We start from the raw sequence: 21909 nt of genomic DNA, 5'->3' as shown, positions 1-21909 counted from the left end.
TGCCTTTTCTACAGACCTTGATATATTGTATTTATTTTATTTTATTACCATTTAGTTCAAAATAATTTTAAATGTTTGACCTTCAGGTACTTTGAAGGTATGTTTAATTTAGTGATTTTTCTTTCAGATTTTTGTTAATGACTTTGACTCCACTGTGGTTAAAACACAATTCACAGTTTGGATGACTAATTTTTCGAATGTATTCAACCTAACTTTATAGTAGAATATTATCTATTCTGGAGAGTATTCTATGTGCATTTGAAAGAACATATTCCACTGTTGCTGGGTAAAGTGTTTTATATTATACAATAGTTGGAGTAAGTTGAGGCTATTTTGAGTCATGCATACCCTCAATAGTTTGCTGTCTACTTACCCTAGCAATTGTAAATTACGAGAACATGCTGAGCTTTGCTGTTAATTGTGGATTTACCATTGCTTCTTTTAGCAGTACTCATTTTGCACCATCCCATTTGGAGTTCTGTTCCTAGGTGACTAAACATGTGGAATTGACTGTTGATGAGTTTTATTGTTCTGCAATGTTCTTTCTTTCTTCCTCCTATTAACATCACTCCTATAAAGTCTACTGTAGATGATACCAATATGGCTATTCCAGCTCTTTATCAGATACACTGGGTTTTCATTTATATGCAACGAAATTCACCAAAGTGTTCAAATGCACACAATTGGTTAATGACCACTGCAGTCATGATATAAAACTTCTCTATTACTCCAAAACAGTTTCTTTCTGGCCGTTGAAGTCAGTCCCCTCTCCTGCCCCTTGGCACCTGGTGTATTTTCTGTCTTGCAATTATATCTTTCTTAGTCTGTTACATAAGTGGATCAAAACAGTAAGTAATATTTTTGTTGATCTGGCCACATTCATGAAGCATAGTATTATTGAAATTCATCCATGCTGCTCATTCCTGTCTTGTTATTACTAAGTGGTATTTTTTTAAAGCCAATAGACTAGTTTCCTTCAGGTTGAGGTCATTATATAAGGCTGCTACAGATTTCAAGTAAAAGTTTACAGATAAAAATGTGTTTTGTTTTTTTTTTCCCCTTGGGTAAATTTCTAGTTCAGGCCCGTGGGTTCATATGGTAATATTGGTATAGGTAACTTCATGGCAGTGGTCTTGGGCTTTCTTTAGTCACAAGGCACTGTTGGAATCAGCCCAGAGGGCAGGACTTCATGGCTGCATTTTGAACACTCAACCAAGGGAAAAAGTACTACAAGGCTGAACCCTGAAGTGTGTAAGTGCACACATATGGCCTTGTGGGCTGAACAGAGGTCACCTGCCAGGAAACGTGTCAGGGAAATTCCTAAGGGAAATTTTGACCTTAAATCTGGGAATTTTAAAGAATAGGCTAAGATAATGACCTCTGCAAATGTCAACTCATGAAATTATTAAACGAGTTCAATCCCATGCAAATAACACTTGACATTCAAAAGACATAAGATGGTCCCACATATTTAAATGGCAGAGACTACATTCCAGTCGAGTGTAATCTGGGATTCTGCTAATGGCTTTGCCACTTAACTTGCCTCTACAGCATACCTCAGTATTGCTTTAATACTAAAGCTGCTAGAATTACCTGCCCGCTCTGCTCCCTGTTGTAACTGAGACAAGTTGAGCAGCCTCATGGAGCTGACTGCGCACAGGTTAACAGTCGCGTGGCCACAGAATCTGACATTTCAGATCGCCCTGCCCATCTGGGCCTGGGCTGCCATTGACAGGCCAGCTGGTCTCAGACGTGCTTGGAGGGAGAAGGGGCTGGGCTCTGTTGGCAGCACACGCCGCTGCCCTTGCCTCGGCCTTCACAGCCCTCTCTCCCCGGGCCCACACCCGCGGCGATACCGGCGCATCCCGCAGCTGCCCCGCAGGTGTGCGCGGCGCGCGTGCATCGGGTCCGCACGGGGACGCGCGGGGGGTGTGGGGGCGCGCGCGAGGGGGCGAGCTGCGGAGCGGCGGCACCCCTGCCGTCCCACCCTCCCCTCCACGTCGCGGGCCGGGGACGCTCGCGTGAGGCACCCCCCCCCACACACACACACACACTCGCGTTTAAAGCCGCGGCTCCGAGGGGGCGGCGAGCAGGAGCAGCGGGGAGGGGGCCGCCGGAGCTCTGCAGAGGGCTGGCCCGGGTTCGTCGGCCGCCGTCACCTGACTCGTCGCAGGCGCTCCAGCTGAGGTGGGGGCGGGGATGGGGACGCAGCGCCGAGCGCTAGAGAGACGCGGCGGCGGCGCTGGCGGAGGCGGCAGCGGGCGGGTACGGGCGCGGGGACCGCGGAGCTGAGCCAGGGACCGGGCCGGGGCTGCGACCATCGCGGCCCGGGGACTCCGGGGCGGGCGCGCGGCTACAACCAGCCACCCCGCGCGGCGTCCGGGCTGCGGTGCTCTCGGGGCGGGGTGAGTACGCCTGGCTAAACAGGTCCCCTCCCCTGCGCTGCGGCCGGGGGATCCGAGGGATAATCCCCGGGCGCGGAGAAGGGCAGAGGCAGCCGGGTGACAGCTCGGTGGCGCGCTAGGGACCTGGCGGGGCCTGGGCTGTCGGCGCTCTGAGCTCCCTGCCGAGAAGGGTGAGGCGCTTCTCGGCTCTGGGCGGCCCTGCTACGGGGATGGGGAGCGAGGGAGGGAGGACAAGCCGCTGCCACCGCCGCAGCCCCAGGACGGAAGGGAGGTGGCCGCGGCCCTGCGGGCTGCGGTGGGGAACACGCTGCGGGCCGCGACAGCGAGAGGTGCGCGCTCCTGGGCGCGGCGTCCGGAGTAACCCAGACGCGCACCGGTCCCGCACCACGGGATAGGGTTGCGCGGACAGCGCTGATTGACAGAGGGCGAGGCCGGGATGTGGTGGCCGCTTCAGGGTGTGGGGATGCGGGACAGTGGCACGATGCAAGGACTACCTTGCCGGTGGCTGACAGCCCTGGACCGCGATGGACCAGCAGGGCTTGGCGCGTCGCTGGTCCCAAGAGGCGGTGCCAGGGCGGGGTCGGCGGAGGAGAGAGCCGCCGTGCGGCGGGAGCAGGCAAGGCCGGGGCTCTCCAGCTTAGGCAGTGCGGGTGAAAGCGGGACCGTCTCCTCTTAATTTCCTGCAGAAGAGGAGGCGATAGACGAGGCCGGTGAAGATGTCGGGTCAAACGCTCACGGATCGGATCGCCGCTGCTCAGTACAGCGTGACTGGCTCTGCTGTAGCCAGAGCCGTCTGCAAAGCAACCACTCATGAGGTGATGGGCCCCAAGAAGAAGCACCTGGACTGTAAGCATCCTTTTATATAAGTGGATCATGCACATGGCATAGGGGCCTCAAAGGCCGGCAGCGTGGCCTTGGCTGGCCCTCTGTCATACTGTCTGAAGCCTTGGAAACTGGCTGCCCAGCGGGTCGCTCCTGAGCTTGCCTCTGGCCTTGGAGGTGTCCCCTAGGGTAGGCCCTGAAACCATGTCTATCGAGCCATTTTTTCCTTCCGATGACCTCCAAGGTTCTAGAGGAGGAAACACACACACACACACACACAGACACACACACAGACACACACACACACACACACCACATGCCTGCATAAAAATGTACATTTGGACTATGCCCTTTTAATCATCTTTTGTTTTTCTCCACCCTCTGTTAGGTTAAGGGAAATGAGGGGTTGCACGGTAAGAATGGAGAGGAAAAAAAAGATGGATTCATGGATGGCCACCCTTGTCACTATAATTTCTTAAGTGCATTTTGGATAATTGTAAAATCCTGTCTTTTCCTATGCTGCTGCTAAGGATTTGTGTGTGAGTGTGGGGGAGCGTGTGTGTCATAGTCACTACACTGAACTGAACTGAATAAATCCAGGCTATTGAATGAGCAGCTCCCACTTCACAGATAATGGCGATTCCATTCTAAACATCTTGACATATGCCTTTGTCCTGCTCTCAGAAAATTCTGGGTGAGATAAGTGTTTAGGTCACAAAATGGATGTACTCTCCGTATTAGAGGTGGTACAATTTTAGATGGAATCCGCTTACTGCATAAGATTTTTCACATGGTCATTGGATGGTCATTGGCTGGAGAAAGCTTTCTTCTGGCTTGGGACCTATATATTTCTGAAAATTTTCCTGCAGTTAGTATAGTAAATCTTTTGCTGCTGCTGGGTGAATAGTGACATTTAGAAAGACTCTCACCTGCTTTGGGCAGCGAGGTATCCCCAAAGCTACCCCAGATGGTCTTCTGCCGTTTCTATCTGTTAGTCTGACCTGCTTAGAGTCTTCTGCCCTTTCCTGATGCTCATTGCTAAAGGTCAGTGTTGGCACAAGAAGCATGTTTGCCTATGCTTATGGCTTCTTTTTTTGTTTGTTTGTTGTTTGGGGGTTTTATGTTTGTATTTTACATTTTATTTTTCTTGCTTCATCCTTCTGCCTCTTGTGTTGCTGAGAATATAGCCATGCCACCACTACCATCAGTTCCAACCCTGTCCTTTGCATGAACAAAGTTCGAGGAAGCTTGCAAATGGCCATTGTCAGAGCTGTCACATGGCATTAAAGAATTTTCTGTCTAGAAGTTTGTCTGGGGGGAAGACATTATTACTTTTTTTCTGAGGAAATGCTTAACAAAATCTATTGATCACAGTATCATGTGTTATACATTGAGTATTGGGTAAGAGAGGCAACCAGGGCCAGGACACCTAACAGGGCTAGAAATTATAAATTCATGACCAGCTCATTTTGCTGCAGCATGCTGAATCATTTAGCCATTTTTCCATCAGTTTCCCCAACTCTGGAAGGCTGACTCACATCTTAGTGGCCAGGTCAACCTAGAAAATGCTCACGATGAAAACTGTGTAGGTTATGGATTCACTGCCTTTGTGGCAGATCAGTGTATTGATGTATGTCAGAGAGGATTTTCAGGTTGGATCGTTTCAGGAAGACATCAGTCAGATAAAGACTGAATTTCCCAAATCTCACTAGTTATCTTTATTGAATAGATCTGGAAAAATCTCTTAAGGGGCTTGAAAGTAGGGTATTTCCAATACCCCAGCATATGTTAATAATAGAGTGTTTCAGAAGATATGGATCATGGTAGAAGATTCCATGTTAAAAGAAACAACTGAACCAGAAACTTACTTTGTATTATTAGAAGAATGTTATACTTTCTTGTGCTAGCTACCGAGCTTTTCAGTTAGGATAACAAATCTTGATTGCCAGTACTGCATTTAACTGCCATCTGTGGTTAGTAGTGTGCTCTGTTATGAAGGGGGAAGAATGCTTAGCCGAACTGGTCTCATCTCCAAAACACCTACCTTTCGTTAGTGGTTGTGTGTAAATTTCACAACTCACATACACGCTGTAGTCTCTCTACATGAAAAAATTCTTAATTCTGTCCAGTTAAAAACAGAATCAAGCTCTGATGAGTATGTTTGGTGGCTTTTCTTTTTATTGTTTTATCTTTCCTTTAAAACAAAAATCATCTTCCCCTTAATCTGAAACTTTGGGTGGACTTTGGAAAGACAGGTATCACACTTCTGCTAAAAAGACTGTCTGGAAATTGTCTACTTAAATTGTGTTACTGCTCAGAATTCTTCATGAAGTTCCTTTACGAAGCAGTGGGCTTTCTTGGTAGTTAGGAGACTGAGGGAAAGTAACACACCAGTTGTAAAAGTGCATTATTCTTGTTATTAAGACATGTGAATACATTACCTAAGTTTGTCCATAGATACTGAACTATCAGAGTAAGTAGTTTAATTTTGAAAGCATTATATATTGATTAGGAGGAAGAGAACAATGCAACTTGGTAGTCTGAAGCAAAAAGGAAGAACATATTAATTTGATTTGCACATTTTTAGTTTGGAGTTTCAGTTGGAAAATGAGTAGAGTTAAAGATTATGTGATTTCCTAAAATGTTGAATTAATTGTTCTCAGAATCTTCATGAAATTAATATTTGATATTAGAGCTAGCTTAATGACTAGTATTTTTAGATTAAGAGATCAAAAACTTATTATTGCTAATTATGGTGATTTATACAATGTTGCTTATTAGTATATTATTTGCATGTTTGAAGAGATGATTTAACATTTGGGGGCAGAATCTCATGAGGAAAATATGGTGGGAGATACTATTTCTCAGGGTTGGTTTCATTTCTTGGTTTTTGTTTTTGTTGTTCTCCACATGTGCTAGTTCTTGATCCCAGAGCATTGTGTATGCTGGGCAGGAATTTTATCACCAATTTGCATCCTAGCCCAGATTTTCTTTTTTCCAGTAATAGTATCTTTCTTGAAAGAACAGATTCACATAGTCAGTAGATAATGAATTAAATGCTAAGAATATGGTAAGTTTTAGTAATCTAAATAAGAATTACAATTTATATTCAGTTTATGTAAACACTTAATTCTCTACAACCATCTAGTAATAATGTTCCATTTGCACATTTAGATTAAAGACTTTACCGATAAGAGTTTTCTGGGTTACAGGTGAAGCCTTGCCTTACTTCCTTTGTAACTTCTTGTGTGTATTTGGTAACATATAAAATGCCTCGGACTTAACAGGCATCCATCTTACCAATGTGTTACATGGCAGTGAGTTTTCCTCCTCTGTTTTGTGGTTAACCTAAATGCTAGCCCAAGTCAAATAATCAAGTACTTAACCAAGTACTACACCTGGTTTTAACAAAAACACAGAGTTGGTGCCAAGAAACATCCGCAGGGTGGGGGGGGAATTCAGAATGCATTGCAACCCTGGTGTAAGAGTCATTTGGATGATTAATGCTGACGGATGATTTCTGTATGTGCCTTTCAAAGTACCTGAATTAAAATAATCACAGTTCAAATGCATGATCATCAATAACATTAAGCCTAAGCTAATGGAAAGCCCATTGGCCTACCAGCAATCTTATTTTTCTCTCATTATTATTCTTGAAGATTTTTAATAATGAGCTCATCCCACAGAAAAGTGATTCAAGTCCTGAATCTTTGGGAGATACTGGAATTTTATTAATAATTTTTTCCTCCAAATGCCCCAAACTAGTCTTTATTACCTATGTTAGTGTGTATTTACTGCTTAGTATATCAGACATGTATTTTGACTTATAGGAGTGCAGTTTGAGCCAGGCATGGTGGTGGATGTTTATATTTTCAGCATTTAGGAGTAGAAACGGAAGGAATAGGAGTTCAAGGTCATTCTGGCCTACATAGCAAGGCCAGACCAGTCTACATCAGACCCCTTCTCAAAAGACTAAAAATCAAAAGAAGAGAAATTTAATGTGTACTAGTACAGTGGCTACTATATTTGTACCAATTGTATTCCTTTTACATATTGAAAGATGTGAAGATTAGTGAAAAATTAGGATCATATATGAAAGATACTAAGTATGTTGTGTGATTTTCAATACTAATTGGCTATGTAGAACATTTACCATTGACTATTTGTTTGACTTAACTACTGACCACTGTCTGGACACACTCTATTATCCTATACCTGGGTGTACTGTGTGTCTTCTAGATTATATCAGAAGATCTAGCCCATTTGTGCAGATGTTTTAAAACAGACTTATCAGTATTTGGACAGTCAAGAAGAGATGGTGGAAACACTTCTGAAAAGCATTTAAGCTGGGTGTTGGTGGCACACGCTTTTAATCCCAGCACTTGGGAGGCAGAGGCAGGCGGATCTCTGTGAGTTCGAGACCAGCATGGTCTACAAGAGCTAGTTCCAGGGCAGCCTCCAAAAGCCACAGAGAAACCCTGTCTCAAAAAAACAAAAAAAGAAAAGAAAAGCATTTAATCTAACTACAGTTTGTGTCGAAAGTCCTACAGGAGACTGTGCTGTTCTTAGCATTCCAGGAGGGGAGGAAAGAGACCAAGTGAGGTTGAGAGGCTGCTAGGAGAAAGCAGAGGACTTGCAGAGAGTCTTAGCTCTGGTTTACTGAGTTGCTGTGACTTCAGGTCTAATTAATTTCAGTGTGATACTTTGATTTCCAAGTTTCTAAAATAAAGTTAATTATAAAAATTAAGGAATCTTGGGTAATGGGGAGGAGTGTGCTGTGCATCACCAAGTGGAATAGTAAGGCTTTTTTTATGAATTTAAAAATTCTTATTGTTGGTGCTAGAGGTTGGACCCAGAGTCTCATACATGTTCAGCCCATGTTGGACTACAAAGCTATATTCCCAGGCTTTAAAAAAATGACTCATATATGCTTTCCAGTGACTTGAATGGAAGAACATATATTAAGTAGGTAAGTTTATATCTTAGTTGCAGTATCAACATGCAACACTTTATAGTAAAATCTGGAATTTTGGTACATTGCCACTTAAACATTCACTTGATGGCTGCTAAATACCTCTTTGTGATTTAGCCTATATATTAGGTTATTTTATCTTTCTTTTAGCTCTACACAAAGATCCTTTAAAATTTTACTTCCTCCTTCTAAGTAGACCCCAGATAGGTGATGGTGTTCTTCAGGGCTTATCTTGGTTTCTGTAACTTGGCAAGGAAGGTCAGAAGTGACTTGATCCTGTTCCTTGAAGGCCACCATTGTGTTCACTACAGAGCTGTATTTTAGTGACTCAGTTCCTGAGCCAGCAGGTTCCCAACAGTCTTCCAGGTGCCTTTAAGTCATTGGGAAAACCACACTTTTTGTCATTAAAATATTTATGTTTGTTTTCTTTTCTCTTGTGAATTCCTTTTTCTTTGCCTAGAAACCTGTTTACTTGTGTTTTCTTGGAGGAATTTACATAACTTGGATGGTCACATGGAAACTGCTCTACCCTGCTGTCAATTATAACCTGGCCTGTAAGAAATGGACTCTTGACTTGGGGCAGTAGGGTGAAAGTGCACCCTGAAGCCCAGGCTTTGTTTAGCTGCTTTCTTACTATCTTCTCCTTTGTCCCATGTGCCTGAGGACACCGCCTCCTTGTGTAATGAGATTTCTCTGTTACACATGGTGAAGGTGGATCTGTGTTGTAAAAGGTTGTGCAATGTGCTGTCCCAGCAGTCCAGGAGAGCCAGAGGCTAAGGCTTCACCTGCCCTGTGATGTTTTGCCTTTTGGTCTGATCATTTGACTGTTGTCCTTCGGTAAGCACTTTTCTTTTCAGTTATACCAGCCCCCATTTATATGTGAGTTATTCTTCCTGTCATCAGAACCATTCACCTCACATTCTATCTGTTTTGTACCCATTTTTAAATATCTTGATTTGAGCAAACGGAAACCACCTAGGCAGTGTCCTTGGACTTCATGGAGTCTTCCAGCAGCCAGCCTGTCAACCATGCTTTATTTTCTGCAGCCAACTTTCTTGAAATAGTGACTGCAAAGATTTGTACTCCTCTTGGGATATCCCTTGGCTGCCTCTTTCATTCAGGCTTAAACTATTGGCCTTGCAGTTGCCTGCCCATCATCATCCACTCAGCTGACCAAGCTGATAACCCGAGAGCTATCTCTGACACACCAATAGTGTGTCATAGTAAGGTCCTAGTACCATCAGTGCTGAGGTCTTGGTGGCTGTGGCTTCATCTGTTTGAAGCCTGGGGACACCTGGGGAGCATGTGTTTGCTTATCTGCCACTACTGCTGCTTGACATTAGCACAAGTATCATGACTGTCACTCCCACCACTATTTAGTTCTTAACCCATTTCTGTGCTTGTTTTCTATCAAGTTCTAACTTTGAATTATATCAGTTCTAACTTTCCCCTTTTTACAGTTTGGAAGCTATATGTACTATTTTTTTAATCTTTCATGAATTACCCTTGATTTAATAGTTATACTTTAAAGTAGATTGGTAATATTTGGTCATTTTTTATAATAAAAGAACTTCAGGAATTTTTAAGACTTCTGAGTTGTATGCCATTATTGTCCAAGTTTTACTGCTACTGTAGTTTTAGCCTCATTAGCTATGTGATGGAGATGGTGTATGGGTAGTCATCAACACTTTGTATTGTATTTCATTGCTCACAATTCCTTTTTGTAGTGTTTCCTAGAACTGTGATCCTCTGAGGCTTCTTCAGTAAGGCTGTTTACTGGAGAATTATATTTTGTCTAAAAAGCTTTTATTTACTTCATGGTTTTGAAAGATGGTCTGAACAACTCTAGAATGACAGTCTCCATGTGCAAATAATAGTTCACTCATTTGGCTTCCATTGTTGACTCTTAAGAATTCATGGATCCACTTCCTTTTTAATGATCATGTTTTGTGGCTGCTTTAAAAATCTTAAACTGTCTTGGCCTTCTATAGCAAGAGGGTGTAGATATGGCTTCCCTATTGTCTGTCCTGTTGAACTGTATTGGGTTTCCTGGACTGAGAGCATTTCTCATCAATTCTAGAAAATTCTTAGCCTTCCCATTATCACTGATTACTGCCTATACCCACTCTCTTTCTATCTCTGACCTTCCAATGTGACTATATATAGTAGTTTATTATATCCTTTCATCATTATAAATATACCTTTCTTAGTTTTCAGTGCTTTTCTTTTCAGCATGCTTTGTTTTTCAGATTCTATTTATTGGCTCTTTAGCTGTGTCATAAAGCTTTTATTCACTCTCAGTTATAACTTATTAATTTATTTTATTTTAAGTTTTGAAGTTTTTCAAATATGCTCTTTTGGGGATGGCATATGTTCCTTGCTCATCGTTTTGGATCTCTTTTCTTTATTTCTTTCCCATTTTTAGCCAAACTAATTGTATCTTCTATTTTACATGGATCTGTTACATGAGGCCCTGCTTCTGTCTAGTTTAGCCTGAGCTTGACCCTCACTCATGGCATTTTCTCAAATGTTTCATAATTTTAGCTTCTGAGGTCGTGTTGGCTAGGTCTCCATTGGTGAGAATCCCAGAGAACCTAATTTCACCTAGATGGACTTTGTGCTTGCTTCTTGAAAGACCCACGGGTGTCTAACCTGGATTGATTTCTGCTTTCCCAGCCGATGCAGGTCCATGCTCATGATTTTCACCCACATCTAAAAATCCAAAAATCTCAGAAAACTAAAATTGCTTTTGTAAATCTTTGGTGGCAAAAGCTGATCTAATAGTCTTGATACCACCTATCCTGAAGTGTGTGTGTTCAACTACAGAAATGTTGTTATTATAATGCTGTTTTCCAGATTATACCAGGGTGTTAGTGTGTGGCCTTTGCTGAACCTGAAAAATTGTGAAATCAGAGATACATGGCCTCAAGGGCCTGAGATACTGGGGTATTAGTTTGTAGTATAAATTTTAATCACAACCTGGAGAAATGGAAAGCTGTGGTTACAAATGCCCCAGAGATTTTCTTCTCATCCACCTTGAGAATAGCCTTAATGTGACACATTTTATTGTTTCCCTTTGCTAAAGGAATTTTTGTGCATGTTAATTTTACCAAGGGTGCATTTCTGGAACCTGGGCACCTTACATGTGGGTTTTGTTCCTTAGTCCCAGGGGACTGGTCACATGCTGCCCACGAGGCTGTAAAATGATGGCACCTGGAGGTCATTCAGTTCAGCACATGCTTTCCCTTACTTCAGTGTTGCTCTGTCTTATGGTTTTCTAAGATCTCTTTGTGACTTGGTCCTGGGGATTCCTTCATTACCTTATGAGGAAGCCAGATGTGAGTGGAAGGATGCCTTTTCCTGGTAGCCCACCTATACACTGGGAATGAGCCCCACCTGTCTTCCTCTTGTTCTCACTCAGTTCCCCTCCCTCCAGTTCACTCTTGAACTGTGTTTTGATTCACTGAAACCACCAGACATTGCATTACTTTTAGCCTTATGCATATGCTGTTTCTGTATTTTTTAAACCATTTCTAATGCCCAGCTGGGAGTGCCTGCTCAGTGCTAAGATGGCTCCCTGTGCATCTCAGAATGCAGTGGGCTTCTGTGTGGGTTTCTTCCCCTGGTTGGAGTTTCCTCCAAGCTCCTCTGACACCAGACACAGAGTGGGAACTAGTTTGGGGATTTAAATACTAACGGGATGATTTCATTCTTCCCCAACTTTCTTCTGTAAAAGATCTTGCTTTTACTTAATAATTCTCAGAACAAGGAGCTAAACTTTATTCGTTAAAAGACCATAACATCAGTTTAAAATGGGACATTTCAGAAAAATCAACTCTAAAAACCCATTATATTGCTTTCTGTAAATAGTTAATGCATATCCTTGTTAGCCTCTTTCCAGTAACATTCTTGGGATATGATTAAAAATTATATTTTGGCAGATGGCTATGGTGTGTGCCTTTAATCCAAGTGTTCTGGAGACCGGGTCAGGGAGATAATGAGTTCGAGTAGGTCACACTGAACTACATAGAGAGACACTGTCTCAAGGAACCATAAACCAAAGGGTTGGGTGAAATCATAACTTTGGCAAGAAACCTATAATTAATGGTCAAGAGTTGTAAATTGGAAAAACATTAAATTTGAATATGTCTATAATCTTTTGACTGTGTATTTGAAGTGTATGTGTACTTCCTTTGGTATATTTCTTTCATGATTAATAATTAGGAATTACTAGTATAGAAAAATTTTCAGCGTTCTCTGTGTGTAATGTTCGCTTTTACTTTCTTTGTGTCAGTCAGTCATGGTTGGGCATTGCTCCTCAATGACTGTTTTATAATTTAGGAATATATACTTTGTACATGGGAAAGTCCAAAGAAATAAAAAACACAACTTCAAAGTAGCCACAAACTCTCAATTTACTTAGAAATTATATTATTTAATTTTTAATAATACTCTTTAGAATGGGAGATTTTACTCTTTTGGCTTTTTTGAGGGGCTCGCCATCCAGCTCCCAAATAAATCATACACTGAGGCTTATTCTTAGTTATGAGTGCCCAGCCTTAGCTTGGCTTGTTTCTAGCCAGATTTTCTTATCTTCAATTAATCCATCTACCTTTTCCCTGTGGGCTTTTATCTTTCTTACTTATGTATATCTCACTTTCCTTCTTATTCAGTGGAAATGATATCCCTATCATCTTCCTCTCCTTGTTCTCTTCCTCTTCTCTTCCTCTCTATACTCTCTGCCAGCCAGCCAGCCCCGCCTATCCTTGCTCCTGCCTTCCTATTGGCAGTTCAGCTCTTTATTAAACCATCAGGTGTTTTAGACAAGCAAAGAATCACAGCTTCACAGAGTTAAGTGCAGCATAAACAAAAGCCACACAATATTCTACCACAACTCTTCACTAACACAATGATGATTCCCATTCATGATTTGGAAGATGGGGATGGAGATGAAATTCGGTGGCTGGTATGCATAGTGCTGGGTTTGACCACTAGTAATGCAAAAGGAAAATAAAGGAAGGAAGGAAAGAAGTGAGTAACTTGAAGGATTTAGAAAAGCAACGAGGAATAGGAGATAAATTTAACTTAAAATAGTATTCTTTTGAGCTGGGCATAGGTGGCAAACACCTTTAATCCCAGCACTTGGGAGGCAGAGGCAGGTGGATTTCTGTGAGTTCGAGGCCAGCCTGGTTTCCAGAGCAAGTGCCAGGATAGGCTCCAAAGCGAGAAACCCTGTCTCGAAAAAACAAACAAACAAACAAATAAATAAATAAATAAATAAATAAATAAGTGTTCTTTTACCTTCCGAAAGAGAACAATAAATGTCAGAGTATTTATTGGTTTTCAACTACCTAGTTGGAGAAATTAGAAGTTACTTTCAGTCCTAAGGCTTTGAGTATTTATTTAGCATAATAACATTATGTATTCATTTAATAAATATTTACCAAATGTCAGGAATTGTTCCTGCAGGCAGGGATACCATGGAGAATAAGATGCAGCCTGTGGCATCAAGCGAGTTAGCAGCTTAGTAGAGGAGACAGAAAGCGAAAGACCTAATTACCAGTGATTCCAGAAGCATTAAGGCTTAGCAGGGAGAGAAAGACCACAGTGGAGGTGCATTGTAGAAATGGTGTTTAAGGCCAGACTCAGGGATCAAAGGAACTCACGTGGGTGAGGTGGAGACAAAGGCTGCTTGCTGCTCAGCAGAGAGCAACTCCTGCAGAGAAGGCAGGCCTCAGGGACTTAAGCTGACAGCTGCTGGAAGGCTGATAGTCTAAGAGGTCATCATTCCGATAGTGTAAAACATGACCTCTGAACTGATGCACCCCCATCTGCAGGACCAGCAAGGTTAGACAGAACCTTAAGCATCTCCAGACTCCCAGTTTTGACAGTCCCAGAGGCAAAATCACACGATCTCAGGGTGTTGGTACTGGTAATTCTTACTGTCTTGAGCAACTAACTGCTCCAGCTGTCACTGCTTTGTTAGCGTCACTCTGATTGTTAGATCAATGCTGAATACCCTGGGCAGCAACTCATGTTGATCCAGGTTAGAATCAAAGTGTACAGCTTGCAGCTGTTGTAGCTTCTAGCTAGGTAATCCAATAGACTACAGCTTAATGTAATTGTGTTGTGTTCTGATTCTCTTAGCCCATCAAAGCTGCACTTGTTCATGTGTTTAGGACCCCTTCCTTAAGTATTTTGATGTGTAATGTTCTGTTTTCCTCAACTCTTGTATGAGCATGAGTGTGCCTATGGAAGGGTCTGCAGGGAGCTACTTGGAGTCTTCAGTCATGAGAAGGCTGAACCAACTGTTTTGGATCACCCCTCTGCTCTGTTTATATTTATTTGTTCTTTTTAGTAATAGTTCTCACTGTTTCCCAAGTGAGGCTTTTAATTTTTATCTATCTTTTTCATAGTGTTTTGCGATTCTATAGAGTATAGTCTATCTTAGGATATCTGTGCTGCCATGGCATTGTGCCATACCAAGGAGAGATCTGTGTCTCTGTTTCTGTCACACATACACACTTCATTCAACTAGCCATTTGATTTGTAAATTGTACTCATAATTTTATAACCCAATTGTACTCATAATTTTATAACTTAATTGTACTTATCATTTTATATTGTGAATTGAGAGAAGTGTCTCTTCACTTCAGCTCAGCCTTGATCGCTTAGATGGAAAAAAAAAGTAAGAGCCTGAGTGAAGTATAAATTAGTCTACATATTTGGGAGGATGTGCTGTCAGTATCAGTTGAAACCCAAAACTCTTTGACCCAGTAATTTGCCTTTTACAGGTTTTATCTTGGGAAAAACAGAGAAAATGAAACATTGGTGGATGTTTGTTACATTGCTGTATATATTCCTTAGTACTTTATTTAAAACAATGATGTCTTCAAACAGATACCGTGAAACCTCAAAAAATTAAAAGTTAGAAATTAAAACATGAAGACATGGTTCAATTTTTATTTACAAATATGCCAGTGACATGTATTTCTGGAAGGCTATACACCAACTTGTTGTCTGTGGACTGAAGGACTTGTGTTTGCTACTTTGTAACCTTGTCAATGATGGCTACTTTGTTTCCATGTTAGAGGAATATGGACAGAGTGGTTAGGGCAAAAGGAGGACCATTTTGGTCTTCATAACCAGTATGAGCAAAGGGTATGGATGGAGCCTGTCCCTCTGATGCTGATCCAGGTTCTTTTCCCACCTCCGGTTTCTGTTTCTTTTCTATATAAAAATCAGTGATTCAAACTTCATTTTTGCAGAACAACTTTCTCAGCGAGTCTGGAAGTATGGTTTACTACCATCACAGTCTCACTGAGAAATTAGCTTTCTTCCTAAAGCTAGAGTTTGACAAAAATCATAGAGAACAACTGATTACTTTTCTCAGGTTGCTCCATGTCCATGGCATGGCACCATGTGTCTTGTTTACTTTCTTTTGCTGTGATAAATACCTTTTTATAAAACCCAAGACTACCTGGCCAGGAGTGGCACCACCCATAGTGGGCTTGGTCCTCCCCCATCAGTCATCAATCAAGATTTGCCTACAGGCTAGGCTTATGGAGGCATTTCCTCAAGTGAGGTTCCCTCTTCCCTGATATCCTTAGCTTGTATCAAGTTGACAAAAATCTAACCAACAAACCATGATTGTCAAGCTCAACCAGAACTACCTTCTTGGTATCAGTCCCAAGGGCTGGGGACCAGGTGCAAATTTTCCTTCTGACTCCTGTGGCAGTCTTCTTTGGGTAGCACTTTTCAGTCTCTTACCTAGGGCTTTAGAGTCCTCCACCGAAATCTAGCTAATGAGCAAGACAGGAAAGAAAATACCCCAAGAGATGTGAGGAGACCTAGGTACCATTCCTATCTGTTTCATTGGCAAGAACTCAGCCAGTGGCCTCAACAAAAGTAGAGGATGTGAGAAGCTGTGAGTGCAGGAGGAGGAAGTAGCTTTTAAAGACAGGACATTAGCCCTACTATGTCCATGGAAAAGACACTGGACATACTTCTCTTATGCCTGTGGTATCTTGGGAGTTCTCACTACTCTCAGTATGACAGTTAAGCATTACTGAAAACAATTGAAGTTATTTTGAAGAAGAAAAAGGCTGCTTTGAGTTTTGCATCTAAAATGGAAACTTTCTCTGGGGAACAAGCCTGGTAATACTGTATCATCTTAAAATGTAAATAATGCGAGGTGTTTTCTTTGAATCTCTTCTTGGGTACCTACGTGGATATAATTTCCCTCTAAATTTAAAGTTCATCTTGATTCACTTTTTAATGTAAGATATACTGGCACTCTCTCTTTTACCATAAAATGTAGGTGAAGAAAAAAAGTGGGGAAGTGGGCTTGATGTGAGCACAGACGGGGTGTGGCAAATAGAAGCACATCTGAGGTCTTCCTCAGAAAGACCCTGTGAGATCAGGGTCCTTTTCCCAAGCTTACAGAGGAGGTGAAGGGTCCTAGGAAGCTACAGGCTCATCCAATGCTTGCCACTTGCTGTGGAGGAGAGAGGTCGGGATTTCTTTCCATGTTCTATTCCAAGACTTGTGTTTCTTTTCCCACCTTTGCATGACATCTCTTGCTTACCTGTCCCTTGTTGTAAGAAGTAATAATACGAGACAGAAACAGATAAGATCCAATGTGATTGCTTTAAGGCAGTTTAGTAGCTATTTCATTGCAAGGATAAACCCCTATGAAACCTATCTTTGGATAATAGGAGGGGGAAATATGAAGGGTATGGAATCAGATGACTGCCCTGGGCCCATTTACTCCTCTTGTCAGTGTGTCTTCTGTAGGTTTGTATGAAGGCATTTAGTTCAACACACTCCTTAAGGAGCCACATTGGGAGGTGTGAAGTACACAGCTTTAGAAAGATCTCTGATCTGTCAGCAGATGACCCAGGCTAACCCTGACTCTGTTGCCTTCTGGCTCTGAGCTTAGCCAGAAACATTGAAATTTTGCAGTTTTCAGTCTTCTCTTTTCCAAGGCATCCTGGAGTTAAGGTTAACAATGAAAGGAATATGTTTGCTAAAACCAGTGGCAACAGACCAACCCAAGTCACTCTACAAATGATTCTTATTAGAGGAAAAGGCTGAGGCACAGCAAGAAGCTCTGGCCTTTTATGTGTCATCTGCTTGAGAAATGAGGTGTTTTGTTTTGTTTTGTTGTGGGTTTTTGTTTTTGTTTTTGTTTTTTTGTATGAAACGGAGAATAAGGCAATTAAGCCTCCATTGTATTTTCATATGTTTTGGGAAAATGGCATAAGTTAGCACTAATTATTAGGCTATAAATGTAACATGTTCAATCCTAAGATCAAATACAAAAGCCTGGAATATGCATTGTGGCTTGCTTTGTTACTGTAGATTTCTAAGGCTCAGTGGTGTGGTTTTAGACTTGCTCTTTTTTTAGATATTGTTTTAAACTTTTCAAATAGGTTTTTAACAAAAGAGTAATTGGTTATTTAAGAAAGATAGCAGCAATTGACCACTGAAATGCCTAAGACACATGGGAAAGAGAAGAGCAAAACATGAAGTAGCCTTATTATTCTGTGTAAAGTTCCCATTCTACACCATTGCCCAGGTATCAAGACACAAAGACATGGAGGGACATTAAATTACTATTTTGATTAAGCATTGGTACACTGCTATTAAGAAAGACTTAAAAATATTTGGAAAATGAACTGACCTGATAGTGAAAAATAATTTTTAAAGTGATGAATAGTTATAATGAGTGTTAGTGTCTATGTTGTGTGTACTTATAGGGAAATATACTTGAACAACAGTAACAGGTTTGGGCACTGACAGAGGCAGTCAAAACTGAGTAGAAACTAGATAGAAGAGGGGATTAACAATGTAAATGACACTGATGCTTCTTGTTTGGGTGGAAGATGTTCTGGAAACCTGCTAGTCGAACTGTTGAATAGTTTGAAACTTTACATTTAAGAAATTAATTCTTGCAGTCAGTAAGTGTGGTTATGGTTAAAAATTGATGGTATGATACCCTAATTGACCAAGAACAATATAACTTTGGGGAGGTTAAAGTTGTAAGTCTGTCTTAATTGTGGGCTCTTGTTTTTTAAGAATTATTTGGGTTTTCTTAAAAAAAGAGTTTTATTTTAATTATATGTACTTTTGTGCCTTTGTGCGGGTATGTGCATTTGTATGTAGGTGCCCATGCAGGCCAGAAGAAGGCATAGGATCCCATGAGTTATAGACCATTCTGAGCTGCCCAGTATGGAAGCTAGGAAACCAAACCCAATCCTCTGCAAAAGCAGTGAGTGCTTTGCAACACTGAGACATTTTTCCAGCACCCATTTTGGTATTTTTTAAATTTCTGAAAATTGTTACACGTAGTCAGCCTCTATTTAAAAGTGTGAAAAAGGCAACTATTAGTTTAACTAAAAACTTTTAATCTTAAAAGCCCAAGAATTATTAGTAGTAGAATATTAGAGCTGAAATGCATTAACAAATTGAACATTAGCAATCTTTCCATTGTGGTCTGACTCATTTTATTTATGGACACAAACATAGTATCTTGGTTGTCTTACATTAAATGGCATTATGTTATAACACAAATAATTTTTATGTTACATGAAAGTTCTTAGAAATCTAATTTTTTATAATTTACTTCGTGTATTTTTCTAGTCTTTCTGCTTTCCATACATTTTTCATTGTATGTGTGCATGTGTTTGACATTTTTTATTTAATTTTTTTCATTTTACATACCAACTCCAGTTCCCCTCCCTCCCCTTCTCCCATTCCCTGTGTCCCCCCTTCCCACCCCCATCCACTCCTCAGAGAAGGTAAGGCCTTCCTTGAGGAGTCAACAAGGTCTGGCATACCAAGTTGAGGCAGGACCAAGTCCCTCCTCCCTGTATCAAGGCTGAGGAAGGTATCCCACCATAGGGAATAGACTCCAAAAAGCCAGTTCATGTACCTGGGATAGGCCATGGTCCCACTGCCAGGTGCCTTCCCAACAGATCAAGCCATGTAACTGTCACCCACATTCAGAGGGCTTAGTTTAGTTCCTCTAGGGAACCTTAGCAGGTTCCCTAGCTCTCAGTCCATAGTTTATGAGCTCCCCACTAGCTCCGTTCAGCTGTCTCTGTGGTTTCCCCATCATGCTCTTGACGCCCCCCTCCCCTTGTTCATATGATCCCTCCTCCCTCTCTTCTACTGAACTCCAGGAGCTCAGCCCAGTGCTTGACAGTGGGTCACTGAATCCCAGGAATCCACAAGAATGACCCCAGCTAAGACTCCAAGCAGTAGTGGAAAGCGTGCCTGAACGGGCCTTCCCCTTTAATCAGATGGGTGACTACACAAATTGCCATCAAAGAACCTATATCCAGTAACTAATGGAAGCAGATGCAGTGACCCACAGAAATCTAATTTTTATTTTATGTGAAAATTCTTAAATATTTGTCCCCTTCCTAAAATAACTTGATACTTATTTGGGGGCTGCTAGTTATACATGGGAACCACAGTAACTCTCTTTTTCGTTTATATTTTGAAACTTACTCTTATGGAGATGTATGGGGATTTATGTGGGCAGCCTTCTCTTTTCTGAGAGGTATTGTCTGTTTGCAACGACCAAATAGAGCCCTTATTTGATGGATCTATTGCATGAGTAGAATCAGGTACTTCATTATTCATGTGCAACTGAGCCGCATGGTGTTCTCGTAGACCTACAAACCTTGTAACAAGTGCTTCCTAACTAATTTTGAAGTCTGAAACACGCAGATCTAGTCTTTTGAGTTAGACCAGCCCCGGAGTACAAGGCTCTCTGAGTTGTACCGAGGGAGAGGGGCTTCAGCATTCTTCATCCCTCAGAGGAGATTCGTTTGTCACAGCAGCAATCAAGAAGTCCTTGGAAAAATATCTCAGATATTCAAATATTGCTTTCATTGCTATAATCAGTAGTAAAACCGTCAATTTATGATTTTCTCCTTTATCCTCATGTTTCAGGAATGTACTTGAGAGCATTTTTTTATAATTAAAATAATTGCAAAGATGATTTTAATTGAGAGTGGAGACAGGGTAGAAGAGGAAGATCAGTTGAAATCTTTTAAAATATAAAATGAGGATAAAGTAAATGTGGTACTGAAAGGAAAAAAAGAAAATAAGAAGTCAATGATATTAATGGTAGGAAACTAGATAAAACTTTCTACCATCCCCCCAAAATAGATTACTAAATGTGAAATTAGAATAAGACAGAAAAGAAAGGAAGTGATGACCTGGGAAAAGATGTCACATGGACCGATAGAAACCAATGGTGGTGTGAGCATCACATCCCTTGTTGCTTTTTATTCTTGTTTTATTTGGTTTTTGGTTGGTTGGTTTGTTTTTTGTTGTGGTGGTGGTTCTTTTTGTTTTTTGTATAGAGACTGGGTCTCACTGTATAGCTCTGAGTATCCTGGAAGTTGCTTGCTATATAGATCAGGCTGGCCTTGAACCCATAGAGATTGCCCTGCCTCTCCCTCCTAAGTGCTAAAATTAAAGAAATATGCTGCCACACCCAGCCATCTTTAATATTTGAGGAGTGATGTCAAGAATTTCTTAGTGAATTCTCACTGGCTCCATTATTTTCTCCTCTGCCTTCTCTGATATTTGTTGTCAGAGTGGAGAGTGTTGTCTAAGCTACCAAAAATGTTTATCTCTAAATTATTTTGAAGTTTCCATTTTTAGGGCTTGTTTTGTGCTTAATATTTTTTAAAGCACTCTATCATTTGCTGCCATTCTGAATACAAGAAAAATGTCATAAAGATCATCTAGTGTTATATTATTAAACATTCTTATTGGAAGCCAAAGTATATTATACTAGGCTTTGGTTTTCTTAAAACATTTGTGGTTCTATAATTTACTACTATCAGAACATGAAGTCTTTATTCTAAGGCATTTGTTGGCACATGGAGAACTGTACTACGCAGTCTCATGTTTTAGAACTCAATACTCCAATAGAAAGAAAAGTTTGATAGGACCCTGATGGCTTCTGTGCTCAAGGGCCATCACCCAGCTGCTCTATCTTTGGGTGGTCCTAAATGTCCTTGTCTCTTATTGCAGGCAGGGTGGGAGGTAGTGTAAGCTCCACTCTGGTCCTTGATGGGATCGCACTTGAAGTTGAAAGATCTAGGAGCTAGACTCTTCACTGCCTCTGGTCAACACTGAAAGTCCTCAAAGGGCCAGTCAACAGAAGAGCCTCTGAAACAACACTAGAGGAAACATTGCTGGAAAACAAGACCCAGCAGCATCTGCTGAGAAATGCTTATCAACCAATGAGTCGTGGCTTATTCCTCACGAAGCAGTGGAGGTTTAACTGATACATTAGGAGAAGATGGACAGTTTTGTCTGATGGGAGTTATCAGAGGCTTTTCAGTGGCATGTGTGGTTGGGTGTTAAGATGAAGTTTTGATGGACAGGGAAGCACGCCTGGCTCTGGTGTGTTTAATGTATGGTGAAAAGAAAGGAAGCAGCTGAAGTTGTAAGAAAATTGTCACAGAGGCCAGTCCTGTTGTTTTAAAGAACTGTGACAAGCCAGAGCTTTAATCTGAAGAATTCATTGTCAGATTTATAGAATAGCAACAGAGGTTCTATTGCTATAGAACAGAGAGAAGGGGAATTCAACATATAAATAAGCAGGAGAGGCAACCAAGCGATGATGTGTCCCAGCAAGACCAGGAACAGAGTGGAGAAACTGGGTTAGGAAGGGCATTC

The 21909-nt window shown here is 41.4% G+C and overlaps 1 protein-coding gene across 28 annotated transcripts in view; it reads left to right on the top strand.

Moving 5' to 3' along the window:
* Window positions 1–3121: 3121 nt before the first annotated feature.
* Window positions 3122–21909, top strand: part of Snap91 (synaptosome associated protein 91) — a 106442-nt gene continuing 87654 nt past the window's right edge. For all 28 annotated transcript variants that reach the window (XM_035443863.1, XM_035443862.1, XM_035443856.1 and 25 more), the window contains exon 1: window positions 3122–3251. In XM_035443863.1, coding sequence (XP_035299754.1) covers window positions 3122–3251 — 130 coding nt within the window. The remainder of the gene's footprint in view (window positions 3252–21909) is intronic.

This window comes from Cricetulus griseus, chromosome 4 (genome assembly GCF_003668045.3).
Source record: "Cricetulus griseus strain 17A/GY chromosome 4, alternate assembly CriGri-PICRH-1.0, whole genome shotgun sequence".
Lineage (NCBI taxonomy): Eukaryota > Metazoa > Chordata > Mammalia > Rodentia > Cricetidae > Cricetulus > Cricetulus griseus.
This window is presented reverse-complemented; position numbering and strand designations above follow the sequence as displayed.